The sequence below is a fragment of the Paramisgurnus dabryanus genome, chromosome 2, assembly GCF_030506205.2.
Source record: "Paramisgurnus dabryanus chromosome 2, PD_genome_1.1, whole genome shotgun sequence".
Taxonomy (NCBI): Eukaryota; Metazoa; Chordata; class Actinopteri; order Cypriniformes; family Cobitidae; genus Paramisgurnus; species Paramisgurnus dabryanus.
Window position 1 is genome coordinate 35,225,683 of NC_133338.1, and position 25,578 is coordinate 35,251,260.

Consider the following 25,578-nt stretch of genomic DNA (forward strand, 5'->3'; position numbering starts at 1 on the left):
TTTTGTTCGTTTTTTCTTCTATGTCAGAAGATCTGAAACGCAAGTGCAAAGCACAAGTGACTTTGTGGGCGGATCTTGGGCGCTGTTGCTATTTTCCCGGCGGGAGAAATAACTCTTGCGCCAGGCGCAAATCAATAAGGGGTTGGTCTGAAGTAGGTTCATTTTTCATTGGTGTGGTTTGGGTGTAACGTCAAATAAACCAATCAGAACGTCATCAAACATTCCCTTTAAACGCAAGTTCCATGGCGGGTTGCTATTATTATGACGGATTTACCAGGCGCACACCAGGAGCGGTTCACAGCCGAGGAGACCGACGTTCTTGTAAGAGCAGTCAAAGACAGAGAAGTTGTTTTGTATGGGGATGGGAGAAACCCGCCCAAATCAGCGTCGGTTAAACAGGCGTGGGAGGAAATAGCCACAATTGTCTCATCAGCTGGCATCCCCAGGACGTTGCGCCACAAGCGCTTCAATGATGTCAGAAGATGGGGGAATCCCAAGCTTGCCAGCATAAATTGGGCGCGCGGTGTAACGGGAGGTGGATCTGCCTCTACACAGACGCCAGCAGAGGACATCACTGCGTCCACCCTCACTGCTGAAAGCCAAGAAACGCAAGCAGTCCAACCCCAAAGTACACTTACAAATCAAGTTCACATACATTAAGGTTTCTTATGAAAACATTTTAATTATTATTTACATAAAATAAACGTAATACAGCCTACTTATGAAAATATTTTAATCGTTATTTGCATGATAATTTTTTAACGCAGCCACACAAAATAAATAAAATCTATCACCACAATGCTCACCACTATTATTCCCCTTATCTCATGTGTTAATATTTTTTATTGTAACAATTTATGATTTGCAAAAATAACTGTTGCATCTGTGTAGATTAGATAAGCAAAGTGTGTGCGCGTTGTGCACGCTATACATTATCAAGCATGCACCCTTAAAATAGCATAATGAACAATGCGCAACGCGCCACTGACTTTAGACTATTTTTTTCTGGTCAGTGGCGCAATTGTTTTTTGAATCTGCAAAATAACTCGCCTCCTTTTTTGCGTTGAACCGCTCAGGGACAGAAGTTCATTCCCTAGTTTGCCGACGTGCGTCTGTGGAGGGAAAAACCCGCTGTGCGCCGGTGCAAAATACGAATGATACATGCGTCACTGATAAAGTCAATTGCACTGGGTGCAAGAAATGGCCCACAGTCTTAAGGACTTCACTATTTTTACTTTTTCGGTATGCAATGCTACACTCTGAAAAGTGCTTGTTTTTCAATATAATTGGGTCCAATATGGACAAACCTAACAGTTGGGTTATAAATAACCCACAGTATGCTGGATTGTTGTTACCCAACTATGGATTGAAACAACTCAGCATTTGGTAAAAAATAAACCCAACTTTTGACTTTGTCCATATTTGACCCAACTAAAATCAATCCATCATTGTTTTTTCAAGAAAGAAAAAAGGAAAAAATAACTTCTTGATCTTTCTTTATTTATTACCTCGATTTCCTGGCTTATACTACTTCTGAACACTGTGACTGAAACTTTGTTTTATTGGCACTTTATTGCCATCTTAAGATGAATCACTTGTTGTGTTCCTTAACTTTATTGTATAAAAGTGTCTGCTACATGTAAATGCACTACAATTTCTCTATTCATGTTCCTGTTTTTAAATCTTCTATTTAGTACAGTATTTTCTAAGAAATCATTCTATGAAACCAATGAGCCCCTTAGGCTATGATTATACCCACAAAGCAAACATTGTTACCCCTTATTTCTTTTGTCTTCAGTGTTTTAATGGGCCTGTGTCCCTGGTGTGGTTCTTTGATGTGTGGGCTGTTCTGTAGTCCAAGCTGAGCCATTATGACAGGCTGAAGGGACTTAATAACAGGGCTCTCACCCTGAGCATGCTCCTGACAAATTACCTGTGTGAGACCTGGGTTTAGAGAAGGGTCAGTGAAAAGATCACCCACACACACGTACACAGACGCAGACGAGCACACCTTTTTCTTTGTCTCTCTCTGCACTGGCCTCTGTACACTGTCAATATCACCTGCTGTAGACATAATGTACGCTTTGTGTGAGTTCACAGCGTATAATGTGTGTTGGTGAATATATTTGCATTTGTAGAGAGACAGTCTGTATATATACACAATGTCACCAGCTTGCCTGTTGGCTGTGGAAAATTCTTTAAATCCGTGCCACTAACACTCGACCCGATGTCTGCTGAGGGCTCTCACACTAAAAGAAAAATCTCTCTCATCCCTTCCCTGTCATTCCCTCTCTCTCTCCCTTGCTCCATCTCTCTCTCTTTCCCTCTCTAACCGTGATAAGTGCATCAGGCAGAGCTGAAGCAGAATGCAAACTGAGCAGGTCTCAGTTGTTTCAGGAGATTTCAGCATTCAAACAGAGTTGCGGGATTCTCCCTTCGGCTTTACGCCATAGAGTATTGAAAATCTGCCGTTGCTGCACTCACTTCAGCTCGAGTCTCTTTTGTTCCATTGGCTGAGCTCAGGTGCACAGAACAGGACTCTCTCACTTTCCCCACTTTTTCATTTCTTTGCGCTTCTCATTTTCTTGCTCAGCACAGGCTGGATATCAAAACTGCCAATTTGCATATGAAATTGAGTGGAAAGGAAAATTAGTAGAGCTGCATCGGGTAAAAGCAGTCGCACATGCACGCTCGTGTGCATGTTTGCCCCTTCTCTTGTAAATTCTGTCACTCTGTTTACAAAGTTGCCCACTATGGAAATGCTCAGCGGAGTGTTTGAATGAGAAACGCGCTCTGGGCTTTGTCGCATGATGATTATTACAGCTATTCATTAGCATGAGTAATTAGGTCAAAAATGTCACATGGTCTCATTCATGAATGTTTAGTAAACGTAAGGCGACACATTTTAAAGTGGAAATTTTAAAGGTTTGTCATGACCTTCCAAAGTTATTGTTATATTATTGTAATATTATGTGTTCATACCTAATGATTCATGCGCGTTTAAAAAAAAAAATGCTGGCTGAGTTTTTGTAAATCCTCCAAGCTGTCCCTTGTGTCTTTCATTCGATCATATATTGACATCACAGAGCTTAAATCTATTGTGCCTATTGTGCAGTGAATCCGTTTTGGGTTATATAAGAAGATTATTTTATAGATTACATGACCTACAGGCATTCACTTTACTAAGTGACAGCCAGACATCACAAAATCATGATTAAGGTCTTAAAATCTTTCCCAGGTGCCATCATCCACCACATTATGTAATTTTACCGCCCCCTGTAGCCTCCTCCAACCGTGCCAGCTTGCCGTACTCCTCAGGGACAGACACAGGATGTTGTTTGATGGCTTTTATCCACAGACCACAAAGGGGGCTCTGTGCTAAACTCTGCGAGTTATTGCCGTAAGACGGGCGTTTTACAGAGAGGAGATTCTTTCCTTTTTCCCTCCGAGTCTTTGTTTTTGGGATGGATAACTTGTTTCACAGAGAGTTTCTCTGTTCGGCAGACCCCATGAGGATCCCAGCTTGTTTTCTGTACTGGTGCGAGTGGCAAAGTTAGAGACGTTTGAGATGCTTCAATGCACAGATGGTTGTACAACAGCACCACTCAAAGGTCTTTCAAAGATCTGCAACATACACTGATATTTTGACAACTTGGATGGATTTTAAAATGTGTGATTGTGTAAACTTAAACATAATGAAACTTGAAATGTTAAATCAGTGAATTTAATCCATGTCATCTGATTTTATATTATTCATGTCAGTGCTTATTAACATACCCTAATGTTTTTCAAATGCAATGCTTTAAAGAGTTTCTTCCCCCATGTGTTGAAGATGTTTCCATAGTTTTTATTTAAGCTGTCTTAGTTTTTTCTGCAATCCCAGACCAACGCGAGGAAGTTGAGGTCTCTGTGTGAGCCACACAATCTGTTGTAGGACTCATTGTTGTTACAGTTAATAGAAAAGAATGTATGAAAATCCATATTGATAGTTTCTACTGATTTAATCTTATGTGCAACTTTTTTAACAAAGCATCTGATTCATCTAAGACTTTTGCACATTACATTTGTACTGTTCGTTCAGACATATTTTTTGCATATTTCCATGTGGTTAACCAACGTCATTTTTACATCGGTAGGTGATCTTGGTGAGCTCCAGCATTAATGAGCGTGACCAGATGTTCTTCATTAGCACAGATGAGGGCTCTTCTTTCCAACGACAGCCCGTCTCCTTCAACGTGGAAACTCTTCTCTTCCATCCATCTGAGGAAGACAAACTCCTGGCCTACAGCAAAGAAGCCAAGGTCAGTTGTGAAAGCGTCGTTCATTGAGTAAAACAATCGAGCACGCTATGATTATTAATTTCCACAGCTGTGAATGCGATTGATGTCAGGGTTTTCTTGGCAACTGTGTTTACTTTCCAAACCGATTGCTCATAATATTTCCTCATTTAAGCCGCATATCTGTACCTTTTTGTCAGGCTCAACTGCCTGAATTAGTCTGTATGGCAGTCTGATGATTTAGGTCTCGACTGGCTGCCCTTACCAACTGTTCTCAATACATTTCTCACCCGGCTATTGTTTATGGCTGAGCTTTCTGCTCTTCAGCATATTGGCATGCTCATTATTGGAGTTATGAGCGGCACCGTTTGGCCTTCAGGCCATGGTTGTCTCTCGCTAAAGAGTGTGTTTACATTGTTAACGGCTCGATGAGCAATGAGGCAAAACTCTATGTGTTTTTGCGTAGTTGATGAATTGCTGAATCCTCTAGATACTGCAACACAATGTGAATGTGCAATTTATCATCACTGAGAATAAATGGGAGAAACAATGAAAAGGTGTATGGTTGTGAGTTTGTGTGCGTGCGTGCATGCGTGTGTGTGTCTGCATGTGTGTGCATTTAGTTGGTACAGTATTTTACATGTGATGGGTGATCAATATAATCTCCTTACAGGGGTGATCAATTGGGGGTCACAACAAATGCTGTACACACACCATGTGATTTCATTTGGTATATATAGACAGTTTATCACAACAAATCTTTACTCTAATTGTACAGCATTACTTTATTTATTATTATACAATGATTTGATTGTTCGTTTGACATGACTGTGAAAATTGTGAATAGTTGTGCGTATTCATTTTATTCTTTTAGCCTAAAAATCAATCTCAGAGAATCAGGTTCACTTGTATTAAAGGATAATTACAGAAAATAATGATCTGTATTTCTCTTTCTCTGTTTCAGCTGTATGTCTCCACTGATCTGGGACTCAAGTGGACTTTACTACAGGAGCGTGTTACTAAAGATCGAGTTTTCTGGTGATTATTTCTACATTATTTTAAAGGATAGTTCCGTAAAAATTAATATTGGGTCATCATTCATCCTTTTGTAATTTCAAACCTGTATGAAGTTGATGACCGCTCTTTTCCATACACTGAATGTGGACCAAAAAAACCTAAACAGCATAAATGCATCAAATATGCAAACCCATGCAAAATGCTGTATACTATATCTCAAATCATATGAATCCATATCATAGTATTTATTTCATTGAAAATCTTGTTTAGGAATACATTTTAAGTCCAGTACTCTTGTTTTATATGTGTGGTATTTTATATTGGTGTGTTTTACACTTTTTTTTTTTTATTTAACCTGACTCCTTCCAATTTTTAATATTTTTTCCCTTCCTTTTTATGATTTCTGTCATCTTCCACCTTCTTAGTGGAATTCAACTACTTTTCATTCTTATTTTTTATTTTCCATTCCCTCTCTCACTGGTTATGGTTGACTGCTGCCACAGCTGGGATTTAAGTCCTGGACAGAAGTGATTTATTTCTCCACCCAAACCAGTCTTTCTGTCAGACGCTCTTTTTCTCTTTTTTGATCTTTCATTCCTGATTTCTCTCTTCTGCTTTCATCCCGCCCCCACCCCTTACCCTTTCACCAGATTCTCCTATACAATATATATGGTTTCAAAAAACCTGTCTGTGGTTGATGGCAATGAAAGGCTCAGAAGTCATCTCTGTGTCACCATCAGCTGTAGTAAACCACATCCTGCACATGTTTTAGTTGGCTGGAGGTTTTACAATGAGACTGTAAATCCAAAGCTTATTTTACTCAGCAGCCGGGGGGTTGATAAGGGTCGTACCCCTGCCCTCTCTACTGTCTCCAGACCTCTTTAAAAACGTTTCTGAGAAGACATGATGGAATCGGTTGGTAGTTAGGGCTGCGGTTACTGTCTTTACCGTCTGCTCTTCGCTCATAAAACAACAGAAGGGGAGGACTAGAGAAGAGACAGCATTAATCACAGTGGGTTTCATGTACAGGGTTGGTGTCAGGGAGGGTGGTCTGTCAGTGTGGTCAGCAGAGGAGCCTCAGGCTCTTTGCAGCTTTTTGTGGGATGTTGTGAAATGATGGTCAAAAATGCTCTTTGGAGCAAGATTATAAATCCATTACTGTGCAGAAAATATTTTTTATGTAGTTTCCATTGCAGGGATTGCAGGGATTGCTGTTTAAATTCACAACAATTTGTGAAAAGTTTAATTATTTAGAGCTCTTAATTACCATTAACACACACACACACACACATATATATATATATATATATATATATATATAAATCCAGTACTGTGCAAAAGTATTAGGCCAACATGCCACTATTAAATTACTATATATAATTATGTATTTTATATATTATAGAAAATACAGAAATTTGTATTCAGTTTTAAAAAATGAAATAAACCGTAACCTACTGTACATTAAAGTGATTAAGTATTTTATGTGTCCTCTCAGACTTGAGCAATAGTAAAAACATGTGGCTCTTTTAAACCTTAATGAAATGAAACCTTAATTTGTAATTTTAATATAAAATCATGACCTTAGTCAAAACCTCAAAAGAGTTTAAGAACTGTATAGTGCTAAGACAGGTCACACTAAATACTAACTTTTGCCAGAAGGCTGCATTGTGTTTCATTATGTCGGGTTTTAGGAATTTATAAACATATTCTCTGTATTTTCTGTCTTAAAGAGATCCAAATAATTATGGATGGTAATAAAACTTTGCTAAATCAACAAAGCTGTATATACAGTAAATACTGTATATAAACATTGAATTAGTAACAGACTGGAACTTAACTAAGCTGCTTAGTAACATACAGGACAAACAATCATCAGTAACAAAACATGCCTGAAGACCATGAGCTGTCTGCATACCTTTAAACCACATTTAAAGAATCTGAATGCATCTCTTTGAGTAAGGAGGTTCTGGTATTGGAGACATCGTTCATGTGGTCTTCTGTCTGTGAGTCAGTTTTATGTGTTTTTTTCTCTGTTACTAACTGTATGATCTGTTTAAGGGCTGTGACGAAGGTGGATGTGGATCCTGATTTGGTTCATATGGAGATTCAGGACATTGGTGGAGGTAAGAGCTCATGTATTTATAAAACAGTGCATTACAGTATAGTTCTTCATTACATGTCACACCGCTAAGGGCAGATGGGTGTGCGCACGTGTGTGTGTGTGTTTGTTTGTGTGTGTCTGTGTGAAAGCACACGCATGCAAAAGAGACCACGCGTTCAGATGCAAGCTGTTACGCTGAGCTCCATCATACTTAAGCCAGTGAAGGTTCCAATCTGCCTGACAGTGCAATCTACACACACAGGCAATCCCTAAGGTACAAAAGGGTTACAAATAACCAGCATATAAGATTAGAGCTGCGCGTTACTGTAGTTTTTATTTGTATCATAGAGGAAGATGAAGACCGTATAATTTTTTGTTTCTTAGTGGCTCCCTACAACCTCTCAATAGATTGTGTGTGTGTGAGTGTGTATGTGTGTGTGTGTGCGCACTCACACCTTGTGTCTGACCTTGTGTGACATAAGACAGAAGAAAAGCGCTTAAGCACTCTAATTGCTTTTTTAATGAATTTCTCTCCTATCCTGCTTTGATTAACCATTTGTCCTCTTCAGTAAAATGACCTGTCCAGGTGTTTATTAAAAATTGTAATAATAAAGAATAACAAAAATGATACAACATAGTGAGAGACATAAACACAAGAACATTATAAGCACTCTTTTAGTTAATTGCCTAGGTGTGTGTGTGTGTGTGTGTGTGTGTGTGTGTGTGTGTGTGTGTGTGTGTGTGTGTGTGTGTGTGTGTGTGTGTGTGTGTGTGTGTGTGTGTGTGTGTGTGTGTGTGTGTGTGTGTGTGTGTAAACAGACCTTATGTATGGGCCTGTTTCAGATGAAGATATGGAATTTAAGGAAAAATCAATTGTTTGGAGATTGTTAATGGACGTTTCTGAGTGGTAAGTTTGTGTTTTAGTATGGACCGGCAACACATAACTGAAACGTCAATAGTAGACGTTACTATTACAATAGTAAAACTGTTACAATAGTAACTTCAACTTTAGCTTAAAAGCTGACATACAGCATTAATAAGCATATATCACTAACTCAGCAGTCATAACTGTTTTTTAGCATTGTAACAACATTGCACTTTAATGTGTAACAACATTGCACTTTAATGTGTAATTTTGATGTTGGGGCGTACATCTCGACTGCAACGTCACAGTCGGTGTTATGTTGAGATTGGCTGTTTTCCCGCTGTTTTTTTGCATTCACAAGGTTTACATAAGAAGGAGGAAACAATTGTGTTTGAGGCTCATGATATGTCATTACTATACAGAACTCTTATTATTCATCTATGCGTAGGTAAATACAGTTTTACATTTTAGGGCACCTTTGAATTAATGAGCCTGATGTTGTAGTCATAACACTCAATTTTACAAATGGAATAATATAAATACACTTTATAAATTCTTAATATCATATAAAAATAGGCAAGCAAGCAAATAAAAAAGCATATTAAATTTGAGCAACTATCCATACACTGTACCACAATTAGACCAAAGAACAACATATTGTGTGTATTAAACCTTATTCACACAGCACTTTGGTCCCAGAAAATACCCGTAAAATTGCCAGACAGACTTCTGTTTGAACGCAAACACATCCCGTAAATGTTCTGGGATCACTCCTGGAAAGAGGACCTAACATTTCCATAACATTCCCGGAAAACTCTCTGAGTGAACAAGACACAGAAACTATGCTGTAAGGAGCATGCCATAGTGCAATGTTTTCCAACCAGGGGGCCAGGACCCACGGGGGGCTCAGCAGATTTTAGATGACTTAAAATGATTAAAAACTGGACAAAAAGAAAAATCCAGATGTTTCTTATTTTTTGGCCATTTCAGAAGGGAATATACATCTGTCTATACATCCCCCTATACATCCAGCAAATCATTGTGAATTAATCAAAAATCGAACAGTTCTGGACAATATTTTCCTTAATGTCTGTGTGAAAAGGGCTTTAGTGTGTACTGTGTGTGCATGCAAATGACTCTCAATTATATTTATTATGCGATTATATTGATTCCACTTGCATAAAAAAAACCTTACAGACAGCATCACACACACATGCACACACACACACACACACACACACACACACACACACACACACACACATTCTGGTTTCCATGTTTTGTGGGGACATTCCATAGACGTAATGCATTTTATACCATACAAACTGTATATTCTATTCCCCTTACCTGCCCCATTCCCTAACCCCAACCATCACAAAAACCTTTATTGTACCTTAGATTTTCAATACACATCATCTTGTTTGATTTATAAGCTTGTTTCCTCATTGGGACATCAAAAGGTCCCCACAACGTGATAATTACCAGGTACACACACATGCACACACACACACACACACACACACACACACACACACACACACACACACACAGAGAGCTACTGAAGGAGCTCTGTGAAACAGCCAATCAGAGCAAAGCTCAATATTATTATTCATGGCCCTTTCAAATACGGTAATAATAGACAATTTCATTCTAAGGGAAAATCCTATGGTTGTAAATGGACATGTAAAACCATCTCTGGATATTTTTTGCACTTATAAAAGTTAGATACCTTCTATGTAGATTTCAGAGAAAAATTTAACATATTATTTCAATGCATCCTTTGGCATCTTTAAAAGATAATAAAAGTAAACAGTGACATTAACAGAGTGTACTGTACACAGTGTGAGAAAAGCATTAAAAATCCCCCAATTGGAGTAAACTTTGGCTGTGTTTTTTGGAGTATGCACAACTGCTGGTGCATGTTAGGAGATCTAATGAATGTGAAGATGTGTGTTTTGTAGGATGCTGATTCACTTATTACTGGAGAATCAAAGGCCATATCAACAGGGCACCTCTGCAATGTATTCTCATAATTCATTTCCTGCCATTATGAACAAAGCAATGGGTCAAGTTCGGATCTTCCACAGCTAATTTTGTTAAGAGGTTTTTTTTAAACAGGTCTTTCTCTTCATTCACCTCTGGAATTGAGTACAAACACTTACTTACAGTACAATAAAAATCTGTCTTTTCAAAGTCCTTTTAAACGGCAGGTCAAATGTGTAATTTCACCTTTCTCGTACTTCCATAACATGTTTTGGCTTTCATATGTTTATCCAGGGTTCCTTTATGTGACGTGTCTGATCCAGAATTGCTCAGATAAAATGGTGACAGCACAGTTCCTTGGAAAGATTGACCAAAATTCCCTCTCAGTGCAAAATGATTACATATTTGTGAAGGTACAATGATGTTTCAGTTTCCTTAAATATGTGAATTCAGCTTTTTGTGTTTCATTGTGCATGTCAATGAACTGAGAAAATAAGACAGATCCATTCTGACAGGTTTGGGAGAAAACAGATTAGACAGGTCATGTTCAAGAAACTACCAAAGTAAAGAGTAACTGCATTAAACATCTTTAATCTAAACTATATTACTTGACAGATACATGATATATTTCAGTAATTATTATTAATAAACATGTGATTTAAAAGACAATTGGTTCTGGAATTACAGTACACGATGTGAGTATACAGTAGGTAATGATGAAAGGATTTGTGTTCCTTGTATACCTAAATAACTATTCAATAAGGGTGTTAAGGAAACTGTATCCCATATTACCTACTCTTGTACTTTGAAAGAATTTGCAACAGGAACAGGAATTCAGATATGCCCTTGAGAAACAAAGCTACAATGTGTGAAATGTTTGTGTCGGGTCAGCAGGTTGTACTGTAGGATTACACAGATGCATCCTTATGTAGTCTGGACACAACTCTTCTGAACCATGGAGATTTTACAACAGAGCCTTTGAATCAGTACTAGATTAAACTGAATCTGTTGGGATACTGGCCTAAAAGAAAGCACAGGGTGAATTGAGATGGACCCAACAGAGGAGAGATTTATTTATGCAAACATTGCTGTGAGGACAAGCCTCTATCATCAGAATGGTGAAGTAATGCATTGGTAAACAAAATAAATACTGTGGAAACCATCTCTTACAGGTAACCACAGGAAATCGCACCAAGCATTATGTCTCGTACCGGAGGAATGAATTTGTACAGATGAGATTTCCAAAATACGCCCTTCCGAAGGTAAGAATATATCACCCTGTCAAACGGCCAATTTTCCCTACCAGCTTTACTCAAATGCTCTCTTGTGCAATTTTGAGTTGTATAAAACATTTCCTTTTAAAGTTACAAAGCAAATACTATTTCACATTGATTACTGCAAAGTGATTACTTCAAGTGACTGCAAGAGTAAGGCCATGTCAAAGATTGAAATCAATGTGAAATCGATGAGTAAAATCAAAGTTGCCTTTAATCTCATAAATGGATTGAGACTAGCATGGATTTCACAAATCACTCTTAAAACAAACGGTGCCAAATAGCACAAAAAGTGGTTCTTGGCTCATAATCATAGAGGAACAATTTTTAGTGCTATATAGCACCTATGAAGCACCATACGGGGGTCATATAGCACCACATATGGTTCTATATAGCACCTTATGGTTCTACACCGGAGATACACAGCTACTCATCGCTGCTATATGGCACTTAAAATGGTTCCTCTATGATTACGAACCAAGAACCACTTTAAGTGCTTTTTGCACCATTTGTTTTTAAAGTGTAGAAGCAAATTTTTGTGCCGCAATTATTCACAATTTTAAATGTTTTTTTTTTGTATTACATTTTTGTGATTTAAGGCCCATGTTAAATATAAATTGCATCTTTATATATATATATATATATATAAAGATGGTTTAGAACAAAATGGATTGTGCAAGTGCCAAAATTTGAATTGGATATTGAAACCAAATTGTTTACTATTGTAACAGCACTGTGCTTGTATAGTTAGTTGTGTGTGTGTCCTCGCAATGTGTTTGAGGTCGCTACTGTTTTTTTTTTGTTTGCCATGAGCTAGCACTAAATTATCGTTTGAAGGTAGTTATTGTTCTTTTATCAACTGCAGCTGTTGTGGATTTCACATTAAAGCCATAAACTGACTATGACGTATTGTGGAAAGATGTATGAACCGAAGAGCACAGTTGGTGTCTCGCACTGAAACACTACACCGTTACAACCCAGACGAGGGTTTAACCTACTGAGTAGCCATGATGTATTGCAGTAATATGCCGGCGACAGACAGCTGGCTCAGGGTTAAAGCTGAAGACTGACCAGGCTGTCTGTGGCTTCAACCCTAGGGAGAGCTTCAGTAAAATGCTGCCTGACTGTAATTGAATAACATTGATTGGAGTGGGGGCCAGGGGGTCTGCTTCATGTATATTTCACCTTAGAGAGAGATGGAGAGAGAGAGGCAGGGAATGGGAGAGGCTTTAGGGCAGCTGCTGTCAATGGCATTTGTAACTATGCCAACGGCTGATTCACAGTGACAAAGTGAAAGAGAGAGAGAGAAAGTGTGAGTGAACGAGTTTTACTAAGAAAGATGCCCCAGATTACAAGGCATTCTCCTTAATGGCACAGATAAAAGCTTTGATTTAATTACTTCAGACGCTGTATTTTTTAGGGTAGATGAAAACACTATAGAATTATTAGCTGTACAGACAGTCGGCTTTTCTAGCAATTTTGGAAAAATATATATTTATATACAGTTTTTTGTGTCATGTTGAGGGTTAAAGCAATATTGATGTTTCTCTCTCTCTCTCTCTCTCTCTCTCTTTCTCTCTCTCTCTCTCTGCTCTTTTAGTTGCTTGCCGCTTGACTGAGCAGATAGGTCAAACTTTAGACACCCAGTTCAAGAACCCAGAAAAGAGCAGGAGTCTGTGTGTGCGAGATGGGGTTGGCTGATGTTGTGCCCATATTTTCCACAGTGAATAATTGAAAAGCTTTTGAAAAATGCAAAACCCAATTCCAGTACGCAGTCTAGGATATCTCCCAAAGTTCCTTTTTAAGTTATAGATTAACGATGGCTGTTGGCTCCAGTGGGTCGATTTGTTTGTTGCAACATACTGTAAAACATTAAGTGGCTTTATCTTCCCAGTTTTCCCTTTTCCCCATTGTCGTCTTCTGTTTTGCTGACTTTGATTTAACCCATGGCTGGGTAAATATTGAAAGGAACCAGCTGCTGGGTTATAAATAAACTTATGCTGGGTTGTTTTAACCCATGGTAGGGTAACAAAAACCCAGGATAGGTTTATTTATAACCCAATAGTTGGTTCTTTCCAATATTTACCCAACCATGGGGTAAATCAACCCAATTTAAGTGCAAGTTCAGGTTTATTCAAAATCTATGTGGTGTAACCGGTCTGTGTCAATTGGTGTATCTATTTTTTAAAATGAAATTAATAATGTTTTCAGCATATGTCAGGACAAATATTACAAAAACGCATTAAAATTTACATTTAGCAATAACTAATAAAATTATATTTTAAAATGATTTTTTTATGGTTACACGTACATGCCATCAAGTTGGATAAAATATTTAATATTTCTAATAATTTGTTGGCATAATTGGCGGTTATACCATTTGACATTTTCAGGTCCATTCAGTCTTAACTTTCATAAAAATGGTGCAAATGCAATTTTCTATTGCATAAAATTAACATAAATACACTATATGGGGTGGTTTCCCGGACAGGGATTAGCTTAAGCCAGGACTAGGCATTGTTTAATTATGAATTATAACTAGTATTAACAAACAAGCCTTACTAAAAACATTACTTTGTGTGCATTTTGAGGCAAAAGAAAGTGCACTGATGTTTTTTAAGATATGTCAGTGCAGGTTGTTTTCAGTTTGGACAGCTCTTACATTTATTTTAGTCTAGGACTAGTCTAATCCCTTAGTGCATTGAAATAAACCTGATGCGTGCTTTAAAAAAAAAAATGTAAACAGATTTTTGAATTTCTCTTCTTGCCAAACCGTTTTTGTCACTGACCCATTAACATGCTAAATTTCAGCAGGATCTTAATCCCCAAACTATTAAATACACTTAAGAAAAGCACAATTCGGAAGAATTTAACCATGCATTTAAGTCCTGCCTAGAAGTTTTAGCTAAAATAAATGCCAAACCCTCTAAACCACACAAAATTACTGAAAAAAGGTCACAACGTTCTTCTTTACTTCAAGCAGACCATTAACAAAAACAGTGCTATTGATTTTGGCCAATTAAAACCTTTCTCTCCGATGCAAGTATGGGACCACATGCCCAGAATTCAAATGTGCGCTCAGTGAATCCACCAGAGAAAAGCAAACGTCCAGCTGAAGTGTTAATGTGCAGTGAGGTTGTTTTAATAAAAAGAGACCTTGAAGGATCTCCTGTCTTCCAATCACCGTGCCTGCCTGTTGCACAGTCACGCATCCCACATCTTTTCTAAACATAGACACAGGGTCATCATTGAAATCCATGAGCAATGTATATTCGACACACAGTCAGTTGAAACTTGTCGAATTGTGTTTGTGGGGAAAGCCACAAATGTCCTGCGGCTGTGTCTCGGCTGATAGGGGTCCTGTGCCCGCTGTCAGAGACAGATGGATAGTGCTGTCTTAAGCTCTGATAGTGCTGTTATCAGTACTAGGGACCCGAGTGCCCTGTCTCACAGTGTGATAGACAAAGACAAGAATTCGATAACTGAGATCTCCCAAACCAGCCACACATCTACAAGAAGGACCAAACACACACAAACCAAAGTGTCTGCACACATACTTTTTATTTTGTTCCTATTACTTGTTCACCATCCATCTTTCTGTGTATGATACCTTCCACACTCCTTTGCTCCTTGTTTTTATTTTGGCCTGTTTGTAGAAAATATAAAACAGGAAACCCATTAGGAGAAATCACATGTCATCTTTGGTCGTCTATGTAAGCACAACTATCTAGTAGTTTGCACCACCAGGCTCGCCTCTGATCTCTGTGACTTTTAATATTACATAAGGATGCCCATTAGTGCAGTGTTTTCTCATTTAAGATTGAAAATAACCGCTACGCTTAGAGATATCAGGTTTAATCTTATCCTAAATTTTAAATCCACTTATCCAAGTTTATCCAGGCCAACTTTCAGCAGAGCTTCTAAGCAGTGACCTCGTTCTTGCTTATGTAAGGATATGACCTCATCTTTAAAAAAATAATTTAGTCAACTAACTTACATGTTGTTGATATATTTATATATTTAACTTGAAATTAACACATTGCAGTTCTAGACAAGGGGCATGTTCACAAATGCAATAGCAAACATGCACTCCTTTATTATTAAAGTTTGGGGGCGCCTGGTTTAATACTGTATATCATTGTGAACCTCATGATTACTAGGACAGGTAGAAGATTAAATTGTTTATATAAAAGCCTCGCTGAAATAAAATATTTGCTTTTATTTAATCAGAATAACCAGGGCCTTTTGAGGACATTGGTATTTTTGTATAAGTGTTTGCGTGGATATATAGAGTAAAGATGTGTTTTGGAAAGAGAAAACTGTAAAGAATAATTCAATTTACAATCTTCTACAATAGTGAGATGTTACCAAGATTTAGAGAAGTACATATAAATTGTGTCTTTCATTTATATTCTCATAGCTTTATTACAGCTTATTTTTTCTTTCTTCATAGCAAAAAAGTATTTTGTATGGAAGTGTTTTAAACAGTAACTGATCTCTCACATTTGGGGATACAAACTTCTAAACTGCTTTTAGTGAGACATATGTAATAACTTGCACTAGGGCTTGAAACACATTAAAGCGACTGAAAGCCTGTTTCTTTAGGGACTTTTCTCGCTCTTCACTTAAGTTCTTATGGATGAATTCAGCTGGGGGGCAAAAGCTTGTACTCTTCATTTTTGTGCCTAAATTAATGTGACCCACTTTCACTTTATCACTAAGAAAAACATGGTTGCACACTCCCCGTCCCAAACCAGAATGATGTCATTTTCAGAGCACCCGGCTAAATACAGCTTAGCTATCAAAACTGAGCAGTTTTTAGTTGATACTGTATTTTAAAGCAGACTAATTATAGGACATGAAATGGTCATGCTTTATTTCCGATTTAAATCTCTTTCTGCACAGTTCACATTTGCTCTCACTTCTGAACTTATTTAAAAGCTTTGATAACATAATTGTATGTAGCACTTCTGTGAAATAGAAGTTTTATGTGAAACAAGTGCAAAAGTGAGATTATGTGCTTGCTTTGAGCAGTTGTAGTTCATTGTACAATTTTGCATTTTTTTTTATTTTTCTTCTGAGCAAATAAATTTGATTCAATTGCAGAACAAAGCTGACCAGACATGAATGAGTCTCTCTACAGTATTTGTTTGTGATTGGTGTTGTTTGAATGCGTGCTGACACAAGCTTTTTCCCAAACTTACAGACACAAACCTATAAAAGTTTTAATGTTAATTACTTGCTTGATCTTTTTTTTATGCAGATCTGCATTGTTTCTTGCTGTCAAACTTTTTAGAGTCATGTGTATGTGATTCAGATCTGTTTGTGTCTTGCAGGATGTGCAAATTGTGAGTACGGATGAAAATCAAGTATTCCTGGCTCTGCAGGAATGGTATCAGACAGACACGTACAACCTCTACCAGTCAGATCCACAGGGCGTCTATTACTCCATTGTGCTGGAGAACGTCCGCAGCACCAAACAGCCTGAAGAGAATGTCCTCATTGACATCTTAGAGGTCCACATTTCACCCCACACAATACAACTTTTATACGTGGCTAAGACAGTGGCAATATGGCCTTAGATTTGTAGTTTATACAGTCGTGGTAGAGTAAGCATGACTGTAAGAATTCACTTAAAAAGTTTTAGTAGCTCACAGCATATTGATGGAGGACTTTATCTAAAATACCAGCCTCTCTTTGCTCCACACACCAACACACACACACAACAGAGTTGTGTGCACTTGTATGAGTGTGGGTGTCTGTTTATATGTGGGAGTGTGAATGTTTGTGATCTCTAGCAGCTCCGTCTACACACATATTCACTCATTATTCATAGCTAGTAGCATGTTTAAGTGAGTGACTCTAGGATTGCACATGGAGCAAGCTTGCACTCACACTATGTTTTATATGCTGTAGCTAAACTTACCAGTAACATTTAACAGCATTGAACTGCTGATTCATCATGATGTGACGCATACAAAAAATTCCCAAGAAAAGAGTTATCCTTTGCCTTACACATTTCAAAATTTTTGTGATGCATTATCACATTTAAGTGAGTCTGCTTTGTATTTTTCAGGTACGTGGGGTTAAGGGTGTATTTCTGGCCAATCAGAAAGTAGATGGAAAAGTCACGACTCTTATCACTTATAACAAAGGCAGAGATTGGGAACGTCTTGCTCCGCCCACAACTGATATGAATGGAAAACCTGTGAATTGCAAGCAGGTAAAATATCTGCCTTGAACATACAACAATCCAACAATTATATATCAAGTCTTTTGCATTTAGTTTTGTCTCTGAAACCACATTTCAGTCGAGCCTTTGCAACCATTTTACTGTATTATTTATACTGGGTGTAGGGTTGATGTGGAGAAGTTATATCTGCTGAATTATTTTATTTTTATATATTTTTTATTTTAAATCATCAGTTTTTACCTGTCAAGACATCATAGAGTGCTCAACAATCATGCATACAAATAGAATACAAACACCATTCTTTGTTTTTAGAAATACCAGTCAAAAGTTTAGAAACTCATTCTTTATTTATATTTTTATATATATATATATAAGAAATAGTAAACTCATGCATAAGACAAATGTAACAATAGGCAGTATGTTGAGACCAAAAGCATCCAAATTAAATCAAAACTCTTATATTTTATCATCTGAAGTACAGCAAAGATATTTAATATTAACAAGATACGTCACTGAATGAGGGAGATTTCAGTGGTCAAAATAGCCGCTCTAGTCCCGCCTACCAGTAAAAAAGCCAATCGTTAACTATTAAAGCAGTATTGCTGTTGGTAGGTAGCCTTATTTTTCTGAGGCTTAATTACACAGAATTGAATGTATTTTAAAAAATGTCACCACCTCCTAGCCTCCAGTTTGAGAACCACTGTATTAAAGATTGCAATCCTCTTTGAGAGGGACTTTGCGCATTGGGAGAATCGACAGCAAGACCTGCAGGCCTTGCAAAAATGGTGGCACTGTTTTCTCTAGAAATTGCAAAATCTTGGCATTTTGTCCAGAACCTTTACCCTTAGACAAATTTTAAAGAATATCGATTGAGTTTATATCTTTTCTGGGTCTATTCTCCTCTCATCTATTCTCAAAAATAACTTTTTTAATAAAATTGTAGTTTTCTAAAAAAAAAAAAAGAAATAAATATGTTTGGCACAAATATAATTAAGCATTTAAACTCACCTTCAGATTTTTAAGAACTTTCGACTGGTAGTGTACACTGCTATAGCTGTGCAGATTAATTCTTAGTATTTTAACAAAACTGTGTCAGCCTTAATATGTTTCATTATACATCTCCACATATATTTATATTCAGGTCACATGTGACTAGCGTGATCGTCTCAGACACAGATGTAAAATCATTAATCCCTGGCATCTGTCAGGCATCTGACTCATCTTCTTTGGTTTGTTGTTGGGGTTTGGAGTTGGCGGCCTGTGCAGGCACTGGTTAAGATACTGTCTATCCAAAAAACACCCCTAGTTATCAATCAATCAATTCACATGCACATATAACACATGTGAATTTTAAATGGGCCATTGAAACACTGGGACTGAAATCCCAGGGCTTAAATTGATGGTTTTTTTTAGGTGACACGGACGAGATGAGACGATAAAGGACACATATTGACTTCTCTCTCCTCTGCTGTCTGTCTGCCCACCCATCTAACGTCTTCATCTCTCAGCCAACTGTTTGACATGCCTTGCTTCTTATTGTTCTCTTCTTACTTATCGATTCCCTCTCGACCTTAATCTTTTATTTTTTTGTCAGTCTTTTTGGTCATCTTCCATGCTTTATTTGACTTTTTTTATGAGCAGTTAACTAAAATGCTTTAAGAAAATATTACTGCTTTAAGAGGAGTAAAAAATGTCTAATGGATCTTTTCCTTTTTTTAAATGACTTCCTCATGCAAATCACTTTTTTATCACAACAGAACATGTTTGTGTTTTCTGCAAAAAGTGTTTGGGTAAACACTGAAATAAACAATAGTATGCACCAGCAGAGCCATGCCAACTATCTCAGAACAGACATCTGAGTAGAGAGGGATAGTTGAGGAGACAAATGAAGTCAAATGTTTTATATTGCTACATATTTTAGTCAATATTTAATCTAGAACAGAGCTGTGTCAAAATATAACGTGTCCCTACTGATGGCTGTACAGACTGTAGATAAAGTACAGGCTGTTTGTGTGTTTATATGGTAAGCAGGCCATGCAGTTTGACAGTGAATGAATGATGTGCTGCTGTATATAACAACACAGACTGGCTGTGGACCTGTTGAATAATCAATTTACCACGATTGTCAACTTGAATAAAAGTACCCACATGTATACATAGCTAAAGAGAGACATTTTTCTTTCTTCTTTTCTTTGTAGCCCGATTGTCACCTCCATCTCCACTTGCGATGGGCTGACAACCCGTACGTGTCTGGAACAGTGCACACTAAAGACTCTGCCCCGGGCCTGATAATGGGTGCAGGTCAGTCTCCATGACAACTACATATATGATATTGTCACCATAGATGTTACCATAAAATTAAGTTCTGTTATCTTCTCAACTTTTCGATTAGTCTGGTAATTATTATTTAAGTTCAAATAAATGCTTCATGTTAGTTTTCTGTATTGATGATAACATTAGAAATTGAATGGTGTACGTGTATAAAGTGGGGTGTCATCTCACAAGCAATTCTTCCAGCTACTCTTTCAAGGACAATACATCAGACTTTCTTTCATCATTTTTATTAAATAATAATAACCACCTGGTTGGGAGGGTGAAATTGTAAAGTGCTGTATGGTGAAAAGTGAAAGAAAAACCTTGATTTGAGACTTAAATAAGAAACATTTGTCTTATATTGCCTCAGGATTCACAGGGAATTGAGCAAGACCATACAGTATATTAATGTTCTTGAATACAAGGCTAAAGCTATTGCTTTACGGTCTCTTCGCAAGGTCATAAGTCTGTCCATTCCTTTAGGGATATAAATGCACATACGCGAAGACACACAGGTTATATCACATCTGACTTATTCTTGACTTGTCCACTTCAAGGTTTGAGTAATAGAAGGCCTTTAGCCTTTGGTTTTAAAAGCATTACCAATACACTGTAGCTTGTTGTCCTTTAACAATGTATGTCTGTACAAGCACACCCCAGATATTTAATCACCACTAAAGTCAGCACTCAGTGTTTCTCTATAACAATCCATCTTTTTCTGGCTATTAGTACTCATTCCCTCAGTAAAATATCACTCATGCTCGGCTCTAACTGTTTCTCAGCTCAGTAAGTCTTTGATCCATGATTCCCTTCCGGTTCTTTGCAGTTTTATTCTGTTTTATATATAACTCTCTCGCCCCTGATCCTCCCTCTCCCTAAATCAAGTAAAGTGAGAAAATTGGCCTCAAGTTAAGAAAGAAAAATTGTGATATACTTTTTATTCACATTCTTTATTAAGTTATGTTTCTGTGTATCTTCTGTTCAGGTAACCTGGGTTCTCAGCTGGTTGAATATAAAGAGGAAATGTACATCACCTCAGACTGTGGCAAGAACTGGAGTCAGGTAAGAATGAAAGAATCATTAAAACATTGGCTTCTTTTAGTTTTAGTGTACGCTTCTTTTGTTCACTTTCTTTTCTGTATTCTGTAATCTGTCAGGATTCTCTTGTTCTTCTGTACTCTTTTCTTCGATTTGTAGTTTTAACACAGACTTTTCCAAAAGACTTTTTGATTTGCTCTTTCAGTGCTTCTTGTTTCTATTCTTATACCGATTTCATTTGACACCCTCTTATTTGCAACCGTATTCAATGCTCAGACTCGCTTCTGTCTTCATGATTTGGCTGCCTCTCATTTGCTCAATTGTGTCTTTCTCTAATGACATTTAATCAAGATAATAATAATGATTATGATGATGATGAAAAAGTTTGTTTTATTCATTCACTCAAGGTGTTTGAGGAGGAACATCATATTCTTTACCTGGATCACGGTGGTGTCATAGTGGCCATTAAGGACACATCAATTCCTTTAAAAATACTCAAGTAAGATTATTTTATTAATGCCATTTCTAAGCCGAACACACATAAAAGCACAGCTAAACAGATTTTCCCAGGAAATGGGATGATAAAGAGCGAAAAAGGAAATGTATAGAGAAAGACTGGGGTTATATGGAGTACTAAACATTGTAAGAAGAGGCAGACTTGTATGAAAACAGGATTTCAAGACCTTCACTCCCCGGCATTTGCTGACCTGATTGTGCCGCTAATCCTTTGAGTGGTTGCTTTAAGAAGCCCATTTGGCTTTGGAGAGCTCTTCAGACCACCCGACTTCCAAATCTCTCTCTCTGCACACAGACAACCATTTACCCGAATAACATCAATTCATTCACATGCTATATATTTTGTGCAGCTTGCTCTGCTAATGTGTTTAAAATGGAACAAAGGGGAACAATAGAAAAATCTTTACCATATTCACCAACATAAGCTAAAGCATTTCATTGGCATTAGAGTTCGCAGTACAAACATTACTTCTGTCTGGATAAAACTAAGAGCATGTATTTAGTGGCGGCCAGTGACTCCTTTTTCAAGGGCGCACGATGCGAAGCTTGTCACAACATGTATGTACCCCTTCATGTGTTTGGTTCGTCATTTCAAAATATGAGTTTGGCGCATAAAGTGAACATATGTCCATCAAGTGTCTTGTCAAAATAAGTGCCTGCTGCAGACGCGTCTAAAGGGTTTATGATAAAAGAGAACCTTGCATTTTCCATACTCACATAATCTCATGCATAATAAGAGTTTACGGTCATGTGAGTATTTTGTGAACGTAAGCGTCTCTTTGATCATAAACATTTCGACGCATGTGCAGGCACTTATTTTGACAAGACACTTAATGCACGTGGTTCACATTACACAACAAACATGTATTTTATAAACACGAGCAACACACATGACACTCCAAACACATTATTTGAATTCGCGCCCCTCGGAAGAGAAGTCACCAGCTGCCATTGCATGTATTATCTGTGGCCTACAAACGCTTAAAGCAACACTATGTAGTTTTTTTACCTTTAAATAATGTCTCTAAAATTATTTCAGTGATAGAACAACTCTTAACTGGACAAATTCTACTGCTGCTGCAACCTGAGCAGCCTCCTAGCTGCTACTAGCACACTTTGAAAGTCGAGGTCACAGAGCACACAGCCCCGCCCCTCCCCCTGCCTGCAAAAGAGTGTCTGATACCAGGCACTGTTGCACTTTTCAACCACATGGGGGAGCCGTAAGTCAATTTTACATGGAAACTACATAGTGTTGCTTTAATTGACAATAAATGAACCATAAAACCGATTTAAAAAATATATATTTTGGTTTTTTTGGACATTTCAATTTTGGTCTTGGAAATTTCAATTTTGGTCCCGCAGAATCAAGAATGTTTTCATGGGTTTGAATGACGTGATGGTAAAATTATGCAAAATATTCATTTTTGAATGAACTAACTGTATTAAACCTTATTAGGTAAACTATTTTCCCCATACACAAATGAATTCTGTCATAAAAATGCAACTTTCATTTTGCTAGTTGTTATTAAAAAAATAAGAGTAAAGCTTAAAATCTGACTGTGAAGGCAGCATAGACACACTAAGCATTATTACTCAGTTCTGAAAAACCTTTTGGAAAGAACGATTTTTGTGTTGTGTCAACTTGATTTCTGTATGGTACACTATACGGAAAAGATTTGCATACTGTATGACACATTGGCAAAATCACTCTTTCTAGGAAGTTGATAAAAGCCTGTGGTTTTAGTTACCAAAACATTTTGAAACTTGAATCACCTTGAATCTTTTTATACAGTATTTATTAGTACAGTTCAAATGTACTATCACCATGGCTACCCACCATTAAATTACCCACTCTGAAACATGGCCAGTTACTTTTCTTGAGGAGCTCATTATTAAAAGCAATCCTTTTATTTTCGGATATGTGTAAAAAAGAGCAGTGTTGAAGTAGCATTAACAGATTAATTTGGTTAACTGGCTAGAAAATGTATCCCCTTAAAAACCTACACACTAAGTCACATGATATATGTACTATGCAACTTTATTTATGTTGCAAACTGCCAATGCATCATCTTAACAAAATTCTTGCCGTAGATTCAGCATTGATAACGGAAAAACATGGAGTGTCCACAACTTCACCAGCACTTCTGTATTTGTGGATGGACTTCTGAGTGAACCTGGTGATGAGACATTGGTTATGACGTGAGTATAAGTCCACCAGCAGTTCACCCAGTTCCTCTCATGTTTCATCAAACCTAGATGACTTCAAAATCATGAAAAACAATCATCACTGTACTGTATATGTTTCTAAATATATAATTCATTTATTGAAGTTTCTGTAAGTCATTGCTCTTATTATGTTGTGGCTGTTTGAACTTGATCTGAAATGGTTATGAACATTTTTTTTTGCTTCAGGTGAAGATAGAATTTTGCTGTCATGACTTCAGCCCAACAAGAGCTGAATGTTTCATGCAGACACCCGTTAGGTTAAAATAAAGAATATTTATAGATTTAGACACAAGCTGTATTTTCGGTGAAGCTAAATTTAGTCCTGTTCTTATCTTAGATAAGAGTGCTGTCTTAATAAACCATCAAGATAACCCATGCACCAAAGTGCAGATATAGGGCTCCACCCAGTGGCGATATGTTTTTTAGCTCATTTGAGCTGAGGGCATCTTCCCATAGTCCACAAACAGCAGGTGGTGCCTTTTGTATTATAAGGCAAATAGAGATTTAAAGACCTAAGTAAGCGGGCCATGATCATTAGTAACACACGGCTGATGAGCCAGTCAATGTGTGTATCCACCTGTCTCTGAAATCTTCATTATTGGAATTGGGTATAAAGGGCATTACACTTTGATAGTCTCACATTGGATAAAGGGCTGAATAGCGTTTATTTGCAGATAATAAGTAATCAGATGTTTATGGATAGAGGAATGAAAGTATTGACAGACAATGCTTATGTTTATTTTCCCATGTTGTCATGCACAGGGTATTTGGCCACATAAGTTACCGTTCAGATTGGGAGCTGGTGAAGGTGGATTTCCGCCAGTCTTTTCCCAGACAGTGCACAGAAGATGATTATGACTCTTGGAAACTCACTGACTTGCAGGTATTTTAGCCTGTTTTTTCTGTCCGTTTGCTTTTCAGCCGTAATACCTTCAGCAAAAACATTTTTAGCTCTAAGTTTCAGGCGCTGAATGGAAATGCATTTTAATATAGGTTGCGAATCAATTTATTTCTTTCTAAATGGAGATGCATCACATATTTTTCTTCCCGCAGGAAGAGAAATGCATCATGGGCCAGGAACGAATGTACCGGAGAAGGAAAGAGTCATCGTTTTGCATTAAAGGGAAGAGCTATACATCAGCTCTAACTGCTAAACCATGCCAGTGTACAGAGAAAGACTATGCCTGGTAGGAAACCGAAAGATGTATATAGCCTGTGTATATAAGCAATTTGTGCTTTACACACTTTTTAATTCACACTAAACTGCCCTTTAAAACCCCAGTACATTGTATTGTGAAAGACATCTTGGGCTAAAAATAAAGCTTTAAGTTTTACTGTATTTTCTTAGTGACTACGGTTTTGAGCGCGCTCTCAGCCTCAAGTTAGATGGTGATCGCTGTTATCCTGACTTCTGGCATGATCCCGACGCTCCACCTGAAAACTGTCATTTAGGACAAAGCTATAAATCCAGCACAGGGTAATGCATACACACAGACACATTAGATGTCAGAATGATGATGTGAATATATCCCTTTTTACACTGCACAATTCCAGTGTGTTATTAGGAAATCAGAGAGCGGTTTCTTAGAAAGGCCGGGTTTACCCTAGTCCCAGACTAAAATGCATTTTTGAGCTGCTTTAATTTAAAAACATCTTGCACTGACATATCATAACATATCAGTGCCATCCTTTTGTCTCAAGATGCACACCTGTATTGTTCTTAATTTTGTAAAGTATGTTTGTAAAATGTCCTAATATAGTCCTGGATTAATCTA

At 37.5% G+C, this 25,578-nt stretch overlaps 1 protein-coding gene across 7 annotated transcripts in view; it reads left to right on the forward strand.

The window, feature by feature from the left end:
• Positions 1-25,578, forward strand: part of sorcs2 (sortilin-related VPS10 domain containing receptor 2) — a 207,868-nt gene that overhangs the window by 170,974 nt on the left and 11,316 nt on the right. For all 7 annotated transcript variants that reach the window (XM_065289404.2, XM_065289407.2, XM_065289408.2 and 4 more), the window contains exons 4-17: positions 4,137-4,301; positions 5,242-5,315; positions 7,353-7,417; positions 10,538-10,656; positions 11,416-11,505; positions 16,854-17,033; positions 17,594-17,740; positions 19,909-20,011; positions 21,009-21,085; positions 21,469-21,560; positions 23,669-23,776; positions 24,566-24,686; positions 24,857-24,990; positions 25,152-25,280. In XM_065289404.2, coding sequence (XP_065145476.1) covers positions 4,137-4,301; positions 5,242-5,315; positions 7,353-7,417; positions 10,538-10,656; positions 11,416-11,505; positions 16,854-17,033; positions 17,594-17,740; positions 19,909-20,011; positions 21,009-21,085; positions 21,469-21,560; positions 23,669-23,776; positions 24,566-24,686; positions 24,857-24,990; positions 25,152-25,280 — 1,604 coding nt within the window. The remainder of the gene's footprint in view (positions 1-4,136; positions 4,302-5,241; positions 5,316-7,352; positions 7,418-10,537; positions 10,657-11,415; positions 11,506-16,853; positions 17,034-17,593; positions 17,741-19,908; positions 20,012-21,008; positions 21,086-21,468; positions 21,561-23,668; positions 23,777-24,565; positions 24,687-24,856; positions 24,991-25,151; positions 25,281-25,578) is intronic.